Source organism: Salvelinus fontinalis, chromosome 24 (genome assembly GCF_029448725.1).
Source record: "Salvelinus fontinalis isolate EN_2023a chromosome 24, ASM2944872v1, whole genome shotgun sequence".
In the NCBI taxonomy this organism is placed as follows: Eukaryota; Metazoa; Chordata; class Actinopteri; order Salmoniformes; family Salmonidae; genus Salvelinus; species Salvelinus fontinalis.
In genome coordinates this window covers 14,075,811-14,090,547 of record NC_074688.1, presented here as the reverse complement: position 1 = coordinate 14,090,547, position 14,737 = coordinate 14,075,811, and the positions used below count along the sequence as shown (strand labels likewise).

The 14,737-nt window shown below is 41.5% G+C and overlaps 1 protein-coding gene across 1 annotated transcript; it reads right to left on the bottom strand.

The window, feature by feature from the left end:
• On the bottom strand, positions 1-10,805 carry LOC129821990 (protein starmaker-like). The gene is made up of 28 exons (XM_055879795.1): positions 10,705-10,805; positions 9,725-9,909; positions 9,326-9,430; positions 8,693-8,749; positions 6,554-6,644; positions 5,953-6,005; positions 5,641-5,754; positions 5,445-5,543; positions 5,242-5,358; positions 5,031-5,072; positions 4,543-4,606; positions 4,251-4,354; positions 3,693-3,725; positions 3,531-3,579; positions 3,331-3,437; positions 3,036-3,146; positions 2,823-2,924; positions 2,531-2,620; positions 2,244-2,339; positions 2,070-2,132; positions 1,910-1,978; positions 1,733-1,801; positions 1,573-1,626; positions 1,354-1,476; positions 1,140-1,223; positions 992-1,045; positions 729-794; positions 1-506 (listed from the first exon to the last, which is right to left on the bottom strand). The coding sequence occupies exons 1-28, from the start codon at positions 10,724-10,726 to the stop codon at positions 114-116; spliced, it is 2,616 nt and encodes an 871-aa protein (XP_055735770.1). The 5' UTR covers positions 10,727-10,805; the 3' UTR covers positions 1-113.
• Between the last annotated feature and the right edge of the window lie 3,932 nt (positions 10,806-14,737).

Genomic DNA, 14,737 nt, shown 5'->3' with positions numbered 1-14,737 from the left:
TACCTATTGAAATGATTTTTTTTATTTCTGACAGAATTCCTTTTGATCATGTTTCAGCCTGATTGTAATGAGCATGAATCATCTTGGCCTATCTTTTCCAATCTCCATGTTAATTACGGCTGATAAGGCTTAGGACCCCTGAGCAGATCACTGGATTTGAGCAGTGTGGTTCTGCTGCTGGCCGGTCCTCTCCCGGTCATTGGGTCACGGTCGCTGGTCCAGGTTGGGTTCCGCATCAGGGCCTCCAAGGGACTGCGTGGCGGGCGGGAGGGGCTACTCTCCCTGGGACTGAGAGAGTGCGAGGGGCTATAAATGGACTCATAGCGAGTGTTGGGTCTGGGGTCTGCCGACGGCCCACAAAACTCCAACTTCAGGGTGGGTTTCGGGCGAATAGCTGATCCCTCGTCAGATGGTTTGCTATCCATGCACCCTCCTCCCATCACCAAGCCACCTACATATGTCCCCTCCTTTTTCATCTCTCCACACTTTTCATTCTCAGGTCCATCCTAAAAGGGAATACATGAGAAAATAATAGAATGGAACTGATATATTTAAATGAAACTATTCTCGCAGACACGTACCTATGAGTGGCTTTTACTTCAAAACTGTCCTACATACCTGCTTTAGAGCTGAGACGTTGAGGAGATGATTGGACTACCCCAGGGAAAACCTTGAGGGTTTGGCTTTCGCTTTGCATACAATTCCAATATTCACTACCTTGTACCTACCTCTTTCTTGTTGTCATCTTCCTTTGTTTTTTTCTTAGATTCTCCCTCAACATCGGAACAGGAGTCCTGTGACCCCAAAAAAATACAGTGTAAATTTAAGGAGAATTAGTCAATAAGCTATTTTGGTATCACATGTTTGTGTATATAACAAAACTCTACCAGGAATTTGTCTCCCTTATTTGTATCTTCTTCTTGTCTTTCTCACTTCCGGAGGAAAGACAGTGTTCCAAACAGTATCATATGCATCTCCAAATAACATTTACCTTCTTGTCTTTCTTCTTTTTCTTCTCATCATCATCACTTCCAGAAGAGGAACCCTACAGGGCAAACAGAGGACGTGGTCCATCAGATTCCAGTGTTCCCCTCACTGTTGTGCATCTCCAAATAACATTTACCTTTATGGAGACTTACCTTTTCTTTCTTCTTCTCCTTCTTCTTCTTCTTCTTTTTCTTCTTCTTTTTCTTATCATCATCACTTCCAGATGAGGAGTCATCCTAGACACACATAAATATAGTATATGGTGATGAAATACTATCCTATTTTATTAGCCTCCACTATGTGCATTGGGCTCATAACTCATAGAGGGGCTCATAAATAACTTCCAAATACATTTGTGTTACTCACCTTTTGCTTCTTCTTGTCTTTCTTCTTCTTATCCTTTTTCTTGTCTTTCTTCTTCTTATCCTTCTTCTTGTCTTTCTTCTTCCTCTTCTTCTTTTTATCTTCCTCGCTGTCAGAACCAGAATCCTGGGTGCACAGGAGAAACGATCCACAGTCACATTCTGATTGTTACTGTCGTTAGTTTGAGGATCACTCTCTAAGACAGTCAATTAAAAAAGATACCTTCTTCTTTTTCTTCTTCTTCTTCTTCTTATCATCCTCGCTGTCAGATGAGTCCTGGACACAATTTTTTTTTTATTCTGGTCATTCAAGTGTCATTAGATATCTCTAATTAACAGTTATTTCAATTATTATTTTGTTTTGCAGCCAATAAAAAACCTACCTCCGTATCCTTCTTTTTCTTCTTGTCCTTCTTCTTCTTCTTTTTCTTGTCTTCCTCGCTGTCAGAGTCCTGGACACAAATAGAAATATGCTGGTCATTCAGATATGATTAGATATCTCAAATGAACTGTTCTTTAAAAAATGGACCCTCCCCAATACAGGACAATTGAAAACACACCTTATCCTTCTTCTTCTTTTTCTTCTTGTCCTTCTTCTTCTTCTTGTCTTCCTCGCTGTCAGAATCGTCCTGGACACACAATAAAAGTTTCATTTGATATCTCCAATATCTTTCAAAATTGTAAAGACCCTCCCCCAAGACAGACAATAGAACAACGTACCTTCTTATCCTTCGTCTTCTTCTTTTTCTTCTTATCGTCTTCGCTGTCTGATGAGCAGGAACCCTGTCAACGAAAAATGAAGAGAGTGGAATTAATTCACTTACCAGTGGGCTTCTAACCATAACCCTGCCCACTGGGTTTCTCAAAATAACATCTGTATTCCTCGGCACTCACCTTTTTCTTTGTCTTCTTCTTCTTCTTCTTCTTCTTCTTCTTCTTCTTCTTCTTCTTCCTGTCTTTCTCGCTATCTGAATCATCAGAGCTGCAATCCTGAAACAGACATAAACTTTAAATCAGATATCTATCCTGTATTTTCCAAAGAAGAAGACGCTTTGTAACATGTCTGCCTTTGCTTCCATGCTGTAATGCTGAGGAGATAGAGCCAAAGGGATGCAATAGCCAATGGAGTAACTAGAGCAATATGGACGTACAACATTTCATTGCTAAATTGCTACACTTACCTTTTTCTTCTTCTTCATCTTCTTCTTTTTCTTTTTGTCATCATCGCTGTCAGAGGAGGAGGAGCTGTCAGAGGATGAAGAACTAGAATCCTGAGGGACAACAACCAAAAAAAGGTCACTATGAAGTACTTAACAACTTTCTAGGGTCTATCATTGGGCTATAGATGGCCAAAGGTTTAGTACGGTTTTACACAGTTTTATTGTGATACAGAAATAACCAGAGTCAACAGTGAGTCAACAAAAACAATATGCTTCTTTTTATGTTAAACCCTACAACACATCGCTTTCTCACCTTCTTTTTCTTCTTCTTTTTATTTTCCTCCTCGCTATCAGAAGAGGATGAGGAGGGAGAGGAGGACGAAGACGAGGAGGAGGAAGATGAAGAACTGGAATCCTGTGGCAAGAACGGTGTCCAATATGTCAGTCATATGGGGACAGTGTGGAGCATTGCACCATCCAACAATACCATAGAATACAATGTGGCTGATAGTTTGGAACCACCAACCTCAGCTTTCTTCTTCTTCTTCTTCTTCATCGTCTTCTTTTTTTTCTTCTTTTTATCATCCTCGCTGTCCGAGGATGAAGATGACGAAGAGGATGATGAACAGCCAGAGTCCTTCAATTGAAAAAAGCCCTCATTAGGGTATTGTAGCTGTATTACGTAATTCATTACATGAGCTCAATACATAACACTTTTGGAGAGGAGCTCAAGTCCGATGGCAGAATAACACAGCTCAACTAAATACTTGTGGGAAAGGTTGTCTGTACTGTAGCACAGGGAGCCAGTGGGAACTGAGTACCTTCTTTTTTTTCTTCAACTTCTTCTTCTTCTCTTTCTCCTTGCCTCCTTCTCTCTCGTCATCACTCAGATTTCCAGCTTCCATTCCTTCAGGAAAATCTCTGCCACCTTTCGTCACGGGAAAAAAGACTATCATCCTCAAGATTTCCCCTTCATAATCTCCATATCTCTTCTGAGACAATTCTTTTTTGATTTACTTACAAATCCATTCAGCTGATGCACCACCCTCCTTTGCTTTGTCTTTCTTGCACTGTGATTGGGGAGAGGGTATTACGACAGAGAAAGTCATTCAGTGGATACAGAGAGAGTTTCAATTCAAAGTGAGGAGAGGAGTGTCCGTTTGTAGATATGTTTGTGTTTTACCTTGTCATCGTCATCGCTCTCAGACGCAGAGCCCTGAGAAAGCGTGAGAGGTTGAATTCCTTTGTAACTTTATCCTGTTCATCCCTGACGCCCTCTGCTGACACTTTCTAAGCGACACATTTTGTAAACTACCTTCATTAGATAGATTTTGAATTCAAAACTATAAGTCTTACAAACACACGCTTAGTACTGTTAGAAGGTAGTAACTGTGGGATTCGGATACACCATGGGATTCTATACATGGGATTCTATACATTAACAACGTGACTATTGCAGAGCCAGAGAAACAGCAGGCAAGGAAATGCAAAATAAATATACACTGACTGTACGAAACATTAGGAACACCGACTCTTTCAACGGAGTGGGTACCACTTAAGCTGAGCGGACGCGGTACCGGGTCCAAAACAACCGTTCAGAGTTTAACAGTTGATATAGATTAAGAAATACATGTAAAATAAGCTAATCATGCTTATTATGACCACTTCTGCTTCAGTACATGATATGTTTCAAAGTTAAAACTCTCGAAAGGCCTGTTGTCATACACCTCGATGACCTCACCTTGTCCGTTCTCTTGTCTTTCTTCTTCTTGTCTTTCTTCTTCTTCTCATCTTTCTTTCTTTTTTCTTTGCCCGATTTCTGTCCCAGTCCAGCACCCTCGTCACCTGCAGAGAATCATATTTTGGGTCATCATTTCTTGTTGTCCACTGGGGACATGTTTAATGACCTGATATAAATGAACATGAAGACCTGATGTGATGCTGTGTTTACAATGGCCAATGTTTCCAAAGAAAGTATCCAGAATGAGAATAGCTGAACATGTTGTGACATTTTAAAAGAAGAAACGACATACCAGCTGCTGAAACGCCAGCAGCACAGCTGTACTCATCCTTGCCCTGTCCGTCTGCCTCTTCTCCCTGCTCCCAAACACAACAGAACAGAACATATGTACCTACAGTATGTTCTTGCAGGGTTTTCTGGGCAAGCGCATGCAAGTAGGCCAAGTTAGGCCTCATGCATTGAGGAAAAGAACTGTTCTTGCTGGTGTGTCTGGTTCGGTAGTAGTGCTGGCCTGCTGTTTAAGAGCTTGCTGTTCATTGCACTAACTTATGTGTAGTCTGCAAACAAATGAGGTGTGGATAGCAATTGAACTGTTAATTGTGTAGGGGGAATAACATGTCAAAATAAGGCAGTTTTATTATTGAAAAGAAAATGAATTAAAGTTGTACACTACAGTGATTGCAAAGCAGAAATTGCTTTAGACTCAGTTTGAAAACATCTTTCAATGTTTTTGACATGCTACCAACACGCTAGAACTCCTAATCTGGTACTGTATATTACCTTTTTTTTGTCTGCCTCGCTGTCAGAAGAACATCTAGAATCCTAGAAGAGAAATGTCCGTGAGTCAGGTCGTCAGGTAAATGTTTCACAATAAAGTCAGGTCATGTTGTAAGGTTTCAGTCAGATTTGCTGATTTGGTAGAGGATTGATATCCTGTTTATAACACTTTGACATTGTTTAGACACGTTGGTGTAATGATAAATGTTCTTACCTTTTTCTTTTGCTTCTTCTTCTTTTTCTTCTTCTTCTTCTTCTTCTTGTTCTCGTCGCAGTCCGAGGATGAGGAGGATGAAGAGCTATCAGAGGATGAAGATGAGGAGCTGGAATCCTGAAAAAGAATTCAAACAAATCGTTAGTGTGCTGTGTCGACAAGATGGGCACCACACGTTTACCTGATCTCATGTTGAATCAAACCTTTTTCTTCTTCTTCTTCTTCTTCTTCTTTTTCTTCTTCTCCTCCTCACTGTCTGAGGAGGAGGATGAGCTGGAAGATGAAGAAGAGGAGCTGGAATCCTGAGAGACAGAAAACAGGAACATAGAAAAGGAGCTCTTTCATGAGACATTTCACACGTTACCACCTGTATGTATACAGGGGAGCTACAATACATACCTTCGTCTTCGTCTTCTTCTTCTTCTTCTTCTTCTTCTTCTTCTTCTTCTTCTTCTTCTTCTCCTCCTTCTTCTTCTTCTTCTTCTTGTCCTCTTCACTGTCTGAGCCTGAATTCTAAGAGGAAGGGACAAAAAGGCATGTTCTAAATCCTGGCATGGTAACATTAAAGTAAACGCTGACTTCCTCTGCGATGTAGAGTATTAATGTTGCTTCTTGTTACTGTGCAAACTCTGGCTTGTAACTTCTGGAAAAGGAAATTGGCCATGGTGATGATACGAAATGACATCATACATTTTATGAAAACCCACTCACATCCTCTTTCTTCTTTGTTTCCTCGTTGTTTAGATCAGTGAAGCCTTCGAGGCCTGCAAAAAAAACAGTCAATATGTTTTAGTGAACAATAATATAATATTTATAAGATTATCAGTGTTCTGTGTGTTTTTGTGGTGTTTCTGTATAAAGATGATTGATTGAACATAAACAGTGCACATGGTCAGATAAAACGCCCTCGCTTTCATTCTTGCAACTTGATCTTAAAACAAATAAGGCCACCCCCTCGAGGGATAAAATCTGTGATGTGGTGCAAAGTCAACAAAATTACAATCAAATGTTTGACTCAATACATGCTCTTTGGACTGTGATTACACACCTATCCACCCACCCCACCCTCGCCTCATATACCCATATTCCTTCCATTATTGCTTAATTATTAAAAAATGGTGCCATTAAGATGGTATCTATACATATAATGTGAATTTAGGTGAATGTGTCACTTGAGCAGTAGGCAGGTACAGTAGGTGTAATATTTGGTTACAAGGTGGGGTCATTTGTGTTTAAACACAGTAGGTCATTTAGAACAGTTCGTAGCCTTCAGTACACACGCCCGAACACACAAAACAAAGCTGTCACTCACCAGGCTCAGATATGAAGGCTGCATCATGTACTATGATATCCCCAGCACCTTCTTTCTTTGCCTTCTTCTTCCTCTTCTTCTTCTTCCCATCCTACAGAAGGACAGACAGAAGATAGTCTCACTGCGAGTTTGACTTATTCATCTAATGTTAACATAGCAGAACAAAACATACACTGACAGGTAGGACGAAAGTACATTTTAGATCTCTGTACTTTTTGACACACTCTGATCTGTTTCACCTGTCCTTGTGATTGTCTCCACCCCCTCCAGTGTCGCTAATTTTCCCCAGTGTATTTATCCCTGTGTTTCCTGTCTCTCTGTGCCAGTTCGTCTTGTATGTTTCCAGGTCAACCAGCATTTTTTCCCCGTGCTCCTGCTTTTTGCATTCTCCTTTTTCTAGTCATCCCGGTTTTGACCCTTGCCTGTTTCTGGACTTTGTAGCCGCCTGCCTGACCATTCTGCCTGCCTTGACCACGAGCCTGTCTGCCACTCTCTACCTCCTTTACTCTGATCTGGTTTGGACCTTTTTGCCTGTCCACGACCATTCTCTTGCCTACCCTTTTGGATTGATAAACATTGTAAGACTCCAACCATCTGCCTCCTGTGTCTGCATCTGGGTCTCGCCTTGTGCCTTGATACTTTTAGACACTTGGGTAGTAAACATAGATTTAATCTATGACATTCAACAGAAATAAACAAGCACGATGACTCAGCATCTAGGGTGGGTTCTGTGCGTGTATAAGTCATTCTATTCCACCTGTGAGGTGTATCCATCCTTGTTTTGTTATTCATGACTAATAAAATGACTTATACACACACACACACATACACCCACACACCATTCACAATAGTGGCTACTTTGAAGAATCTCAAATATAAAATATATGTTGATCCATTTAACACTTTTTTGGTTACTACATGATTCCATATGTGTTATTTCATAGTTTTGATGTCTTCACTATTATTCTACAATGTAGAAAATAGTAAAAATAAAGAAAAACCCTTGAATAAGTAGGTGTGTCCAAACTTTTGAGTGGTACTGTATGTACATCCACCTTATGCATATTTGTTTGTTTGCTGCTATTGCAGAGTGCGGATCATATCGGTGTATAGTCCAGATAGAAAGTAAATCCCTACCACCTCTTCACTTCCTGATCTTGCAGGCACCAGCTCAACAGGTTATGACTGGGTGTGTTTCCTATGCCTATCTTAGATCTGGGTCCCGAAGGTCACAGCATGCCTACCATACCTACGGGTTTCATATTGGCATTTAGTCTTTCAGCTAGTCTTTCAACCCCATATATCTCAAGCATGCAAACCTGAGTTTCCTGCTCACTAACGCCGACAGAACATAGTGCCGCGGTTCCAGACCAGCGTACAACGCTGGCGGTTGAGTTTCTATTGTGGCATCAAAGTACCTGCTATCGATAATCAACGCAAATCGTAAAACAAACATTACTTCAAACTGATTATATATTCAAATAAACCGCTGCATTCATTTCCAGAGCCTAATTTCCCCAAAAATGTGATGGTATGTTTTTTTCAGAGTGAAAGATAAATCTAAATGATTGCACATCTAAAAGTGAGAAGAGTAAGACTAAATAAAGCTCACATCAGCAATTACAGTAGTCACTTTTTATCAAGTAAAAACTGCCCAGCCCAATGTGACATAGTAAGACGATACTACATCCACTTTATAAAGCTGTGTGTCATGGCAAGGGACCTAATTTGGATGCGCTTGGCAAGAGTATTCCCAGGATGAAAACAACAATGGATTGGTTTCAGGGTAGATACCAGCGTTGCCAAGACACGCTCTATAAACCAATTAGGCTTCCTTTCACTTTAATTGTTTCATTGGGGGATTCAAGTCTCCTTTTGGCTTCGCATGAACAAGATATTTGTCTAAAACTAAACACATGGCCCAATCCAACCAAAATGTCCTCTCTCTCTCTCTCTCTGTTTGTTCATTGACTCATTCCAAACAGGCAGCTTTAGCCTGGAGTGCCAGATGGGCAGGGTTCACTCTTTTGTGACTGTTCTTCTATTGGTTCCAACGCACAAGACACGCTCAATCAAGCTCAGATCTGATATAATGATGATGAACATTAGGTCAGATTAGGTCAGATTTACGCAGCTTACTTCACTGTCTGAAGAGCTGCTGTCGGAGGAGGAGGAGGAAGAGGATGAACTGGAATCCTGTGTACAAGAAGAAAAGGTTATTGCATAATTGACACCAGTAAAGTACATGTCAGTAGATACCTCACTTATTTGGTTATTTCATACTTTACCTTTCATGAGTGAATGTAATGAATGTGCTTCTCTATTGCATATTTTAGGGTCTTACAGAATGCCCCACTATTAAAGACCAAAATTCCTAGATAACTGTCATGTTGTATAAATGATTGGAGACAACCACAGGAATACTTAACAGGGGTTTTTAATGCTTGTGATCTACAGTACTCTGCAATAACTTAATGCCACTCCCCTCTCCTTACTGCCACTTTTCATATCGGTATTCCTGACTGGAGTAAGCCCTGCTGACCCATTTGAGAACCGCACCATTGCAAAATACAAAATAGGTTTTGGAGATCAGCCCTCAGCTGTGGAGCGACTACACCTTAAATGACTAGTGTAGAGCGCACAGTTCTGAAACTGCACACTGACATGACACTGCATTTATGTCCGGGTCTCTTTTACCACATTTGCGAGCCTCCAGTAAACAGTACATTCCAAGTAGGGGATGTTCAAACTGGAAGCGCTTAGGCGACTCACCTTCTTCTTCCTCTTCTTCAGCTTCTTCTTTTTCTTTTCCTTCTTGCCTTTGTCCTCCTCCTCGCTGTCTGAAGATGTGGAGCTGTGGATTAAGTTCAAGTCGACCTGAAGGAGAGAGAGACTGTAATTGTTACAACTGACAAATGGATATGATGGAGTAAAATTAGATGGTAAATGTATTGTTGTTTTCATGGTGCACACATGCACAGGCATTTAGTACAGGGTTAGGTTTCAGGTTATTAGCTGGTTACTATTTGACCTATCGTTACTTTTCTTGTGAAGTCTTTGACTACACCCTCAATATAAACGTGCACCACATTCTCCCCCGATCACAACATTTTTGGCCTACTTTCAATGTCTCCGCAGTCCTGCCACTGAACCTGACCCTCTGTTACATACCTTTCCAGATCCTCCTGCAGGAGCTTTGGGGTCTGTCTTGGCTGCGTTAGTGGTGTCGGTTGAAGACAGCCCTGCTAGCCCACAATGCTCTTCAAGCTTCCGTTCACTCCTCCCAGGCTGGAGTTCATCCAGTGTGCTCAGGAAAACTTGTCCTCCCTCTCCATCTCCAGGCCCTCCCCCTGGAGCTACACAAACCAGCATAGATTACTACACGGTTATATTTTCCATTCACAAATCAATATGTTTATTGTATTGCATGGGTTGTACTGTATTGTACTATATTGTACTATATATTGTACTATATTGTCTTAGCCTTGTACAAATCATCTATCCTGTTGTACAAATCACCTACATACTGAGGCTTTTACAGTGCAAACAATATTAAATACAATACAAAAAACAATAACCAGATTATCAAAAATGCATAGGTACTGATCATGTATGAATGGCATAAAAGTGTTATAATATTATGGATAAAACATTATCTGATGCACTTCCTTATTTCTCACACTGTACTCCATCCCATGTAATGATGCATTCACCTACATTTGTAGCCATAATGCACAAACCAAATTAACTACATCTACATATTATCTGTTCTAAGTAGAATAAGTAACGGATAAATGAATTTTGCATGTTGACTGACAACAACAGTACAGAATTGCATGATTTTTACTTCAGATGTATTTGGACCACGCCCCTGCATGACTGCAAAAAATACAAATAATTGTACAGCTTTAAACTACAGCTCACCGCTTCAAATGTCATATATCTACAAATTCCAATTACGCTTAAAGTAGAACGGGGTGGAATATACAGTTGGTGATAATGAGAAAGTATTGTTACTTTTACCGGGGAACATACTTAAAGAACAATACTCATTACATTTTTAGACCACATCAAGCTTTAAACATACAGTATGTCGGTAATCTATAAAGGCATGTGCGCAAACGTCACTAAAAGTGCATAGATCACCATACCTTTGGGTCGGTTGAACTCCATTCAACTCAACAGCCGCTCCAGTTACACCTTGCCTGTTTGCTGTGAATTGATGATATGACTGAGTTCCACTGATAGGAAGTCCTTTAATATGGCCATTGGCCAAGGTGTGGGTATTGTGTTGTGTGAATGTGTAGGCCTGTGCAGAACAGGTAAATCCGGTTTCACAGTAATTAGCTGACCTTTCACATTTCATGTAGAATATTAGCCTAATATCATAAAAAATACACTATATTGCTTGTATCTGATCTATATATGTTTTTCTAAGTTTGCCCAAACATATTATCTCTTCTCACAGTACATGTGAGAAGAGATAAAAATGAAAAGTGTATTTTCTATAAACAAATATTTGTCTTAACATCACACATGGCAGTATGGTTAGTGTGCCTTGCGCAAAGTAAGGGTGCATTATGGCACAGTGTTGCATTGAATACATTTAGAGATCTTGGAGTGCTCGAATTGATCTCTCAACTACAGCCACAGGGCATATTATGGACATTGTTTGGTTAGAATTGAAAGGATTATGCTGGCCAACCAAGGGCGGAACTTGGGGTCAGGGTCAATGGGGGGTCTGGGGGCATTTATTTAAAAAAAGAGTCTATTGTAGCTGTGAAATTGTTGTTTCTGGTGAATGTTACATGGAAATTCCAACACCTGATATTTTGGTCAATGTAATCGAATCACAACTCAAATGCCATTATTTTTCTGTATTACTTTAAACCATTGGTTTAACTCTAACAGTTCAGAAAGTCACCCTCCCTTCTTTATTTAAATGTCAAAACATATTATTCTATTTGTGTAGTCTACCCTTCACAACACTTGGCTAGTAGGCTACATGGTTTTTAAATGACTAGTACCCAATTAACTTAAAAAGGCAGCTGAAGGCAAAAAACGACTTCTCTGGTTGAAAATTATATTAGGTCAGAAACATTGATTCTAATGTAAAAAAAAAGTGACTACGAAGTGTAAAAGCATAATTTTGGTCATAAAGTTAGTATCTTCCAAAACTGTGATTTATGGAAGCTGTTACGTTCCTAGATCCATTGGATATTTGAGGGTTGGGTTTTGATTTCGATCATACCCACTTGCGCACTAACACGGGATGGTAACGCCTAGAGAGAATTGTCATGCACAGAGAAACAGCTGCGCTGATTGCACTCTGTCCAAACGTAGTAGCAGTACCTACAGACAGTGAGACAGACCTGCCCACATTATGCAGCGTCTCGGACTTGTTTACATAAGACAACACGTCAGCAGTGGCGACCCGTCATTCAGGGCAGGTGGGGCAGAGCCCACCTTTTTAGCTAAAAGCTTTTAGAAATGTTTTGCTGTTGCCTGTTATTTTGGCATTAATAATTGTCACATATCAAATTGCAAACAATGTAAAAAAAAAACATTAAAAAAACAATTTGAGTTAATAAATCCGCATTTAAACATGGTCTCTTTTTTGCTTTCTTGAGTAAGGCAGCTCCAAAATGCAGGTGATTCAACCTAGCTCAGTGCTTTCTCTCGTGGTGGGGCAGCCAGCGGAAAATACGGAGCATAGGGGTTGGTAATGTTCTCTAGTTGTGCCGTGATTGTGTTATAAAATGGTGCCGGGAGAAATGGCAGCGGTTTTACGGTCCCCTAACCAATTGTGCTATTAAGTGTTTTTTTTTTGCGTTATTTGTAACTTATTTTGTACACAATGTTTCTGACACCGTCTCCTATGACCAAAAATAGATTCTAGATATCAGGACAGAGATAATTCATCTCGGATTAGACAAAGATTTTTTCTACAACAAACAAGACGCACAAGACATTCCCAAACACCCGGCAGGGCCGACATCCCCGTTATTTGCAAGAGGAAGCAACGCAGGTACAGAGGACAAAGAGCCGGATGCCTGGTCAGGACCCGGAGAAGGTGAATGGGAAAGCTGCCGTTACCGTCAATGCTACTCGCCAATGTGCAATTATTGGACAATAAATTAGACGAGGTACGATCACAAATATCCTACCAACGGGACATCAAAATCTGTAATATCCTATGTTTCACGGAATCGTGGCTGAATGACGACATGGATATTCAGCTAGCGGGATATACGCTGCATCGGCAAGATAGAACAGCACACTCTGGTAAGGGGGGGGGGGGGGGTCTGTGCATATTTGTAAACAACAGCTGGTGCACGAAATCTAAGGAAGTCTCTAGATTTTACTCTCCGGAAGTAGAGTACAGTATATTGTGATAAATTGCAGACCACACTACTTGCCTAGAGATTTTTCAGCTATACTTTTCGTGACTATTTATTTACCACCACAGACAGATGCTGGCACTAAAACCGCACTCAGACAGCTGTACAAGGAAATAAGCAAACAGGAAACCGCTCACCCAGAGGCGGCAATCCTAGTGGCCGGAAACTTAAATCAGTTCTACCAAATTTCTATCAACATGTTAAATGTGCAACCATAGGGAAAAAAAAATTGTAGATCAACTGTACTCCACACACAGAGACTCGTACAAAGCTCTTCCTCGCCCTCCATTTGGTCAATCCGACCACAACTCTATTCTCCTGATTCTTGCTTACAAGCAAAAATTAAAGCAGGAAGCACCAGTGACTCCGCCTATAAAAAAGTGGTCAGATGAAGCAGATGCTAAACTACAGGACTATTTTGCTATCACAGACTGGAACATGTTCTGGGATTCTTACGATGACATTGAGGAGAACACCACATCAGTCACTGGCTTTATCAATAAGTGCATCGAGGACGTCGTCTCCACAGTGAATGCACGTACATACCCCAACCAGAAGCCATGGATTACAGGCAACATTCGCACTGAGCTAAAGGGTAGAGCTGCCGCTTTCAAGGTGCGGGACTCTAACCCGGAAGCTTACAAAAAATCCTGGTGTGCCCTGTGACGAACCATCAAACAGGCAAAGCGTCAATACAGAGCTAAGATTGAATCATACTACACCGGCTCCGACACTCGTCTTATGTGGCAGGGCTTGCAAACTATTACAGACTACAAAGGGAAGCACAGCTGCGAGCTGCCCAGTGACACGAGCCTACCAGATGAGCTAAATCACTTCTATGCTCGCTTCGAGGCAAGCAACACTGAGGCATGCATGAGAGCATCAGCTGTTCCGGACGACTGTGTGATCACGCTCTCCGTAGCCGATGTGAGTAAGACCTTAAAACAGGTCAACATGCACAAGGCTGCGGGGCCAGACGGACCACCAGGACGTGTGCTCCGGGCATGTGCTGACCAACTGGCAGGTGTCTTCACTGACATTTTCAACATGTCCCTGATTGAGTCTGTAATACCAACATGTTTCAAGCAGACCACCATAGTCCCTGTGCCCAAGAACACAAAGGCAACCTGCCTAAATGACTACAGACCCGTAGCACACACATCCGTAGCCATGAAGTGCTTTGAAAGGTTGGTAAGGGCTCACATCAACACCATTATCTCAGAAACCCTAGACCCACTCCAATTTGCATACCGCCCAAACATATCCACAGATGATGCGATCTCTATTGCACTCCACACTGCCCTTTCCCAGCTGGACAAAAGGAACACTCCAACGCCATCATTAAGTTTGCACACGACACAACAGTGGTAGGCCTGATCACCGACAACGACGAGACAGCCTATAGGGAGGAGGTCAGAGACCTGGCCGGGTGGTGCCAGAATAACAACCTATCCCTCAACGTAACCAAGACTAAGGAGATGATTGTGGACTACAGGAAAAGGCGGACCGAGCACGCCCCCATTCTCATCGACGAGGCTGTAGTGGAGCAGGTTGAGAGCTTCAAGTTCCTTGGTGTCCACATCAACAACAAACTAGAATGGTCCAACCACACCAAGACAGTTGTGAAGAGGGAATGACAAAGCCTATTCCCCCTCAGGAAACAAAAAAGATTTGGCATGGGTCCTGAGATCCTCAAAAGGTTCTACAGCTGCAACATCGAGAGCATCCTGACTGGTTGCATGGTACGGCAATTGCTCGGCCTCTGACTGCAAGGCACTACAGG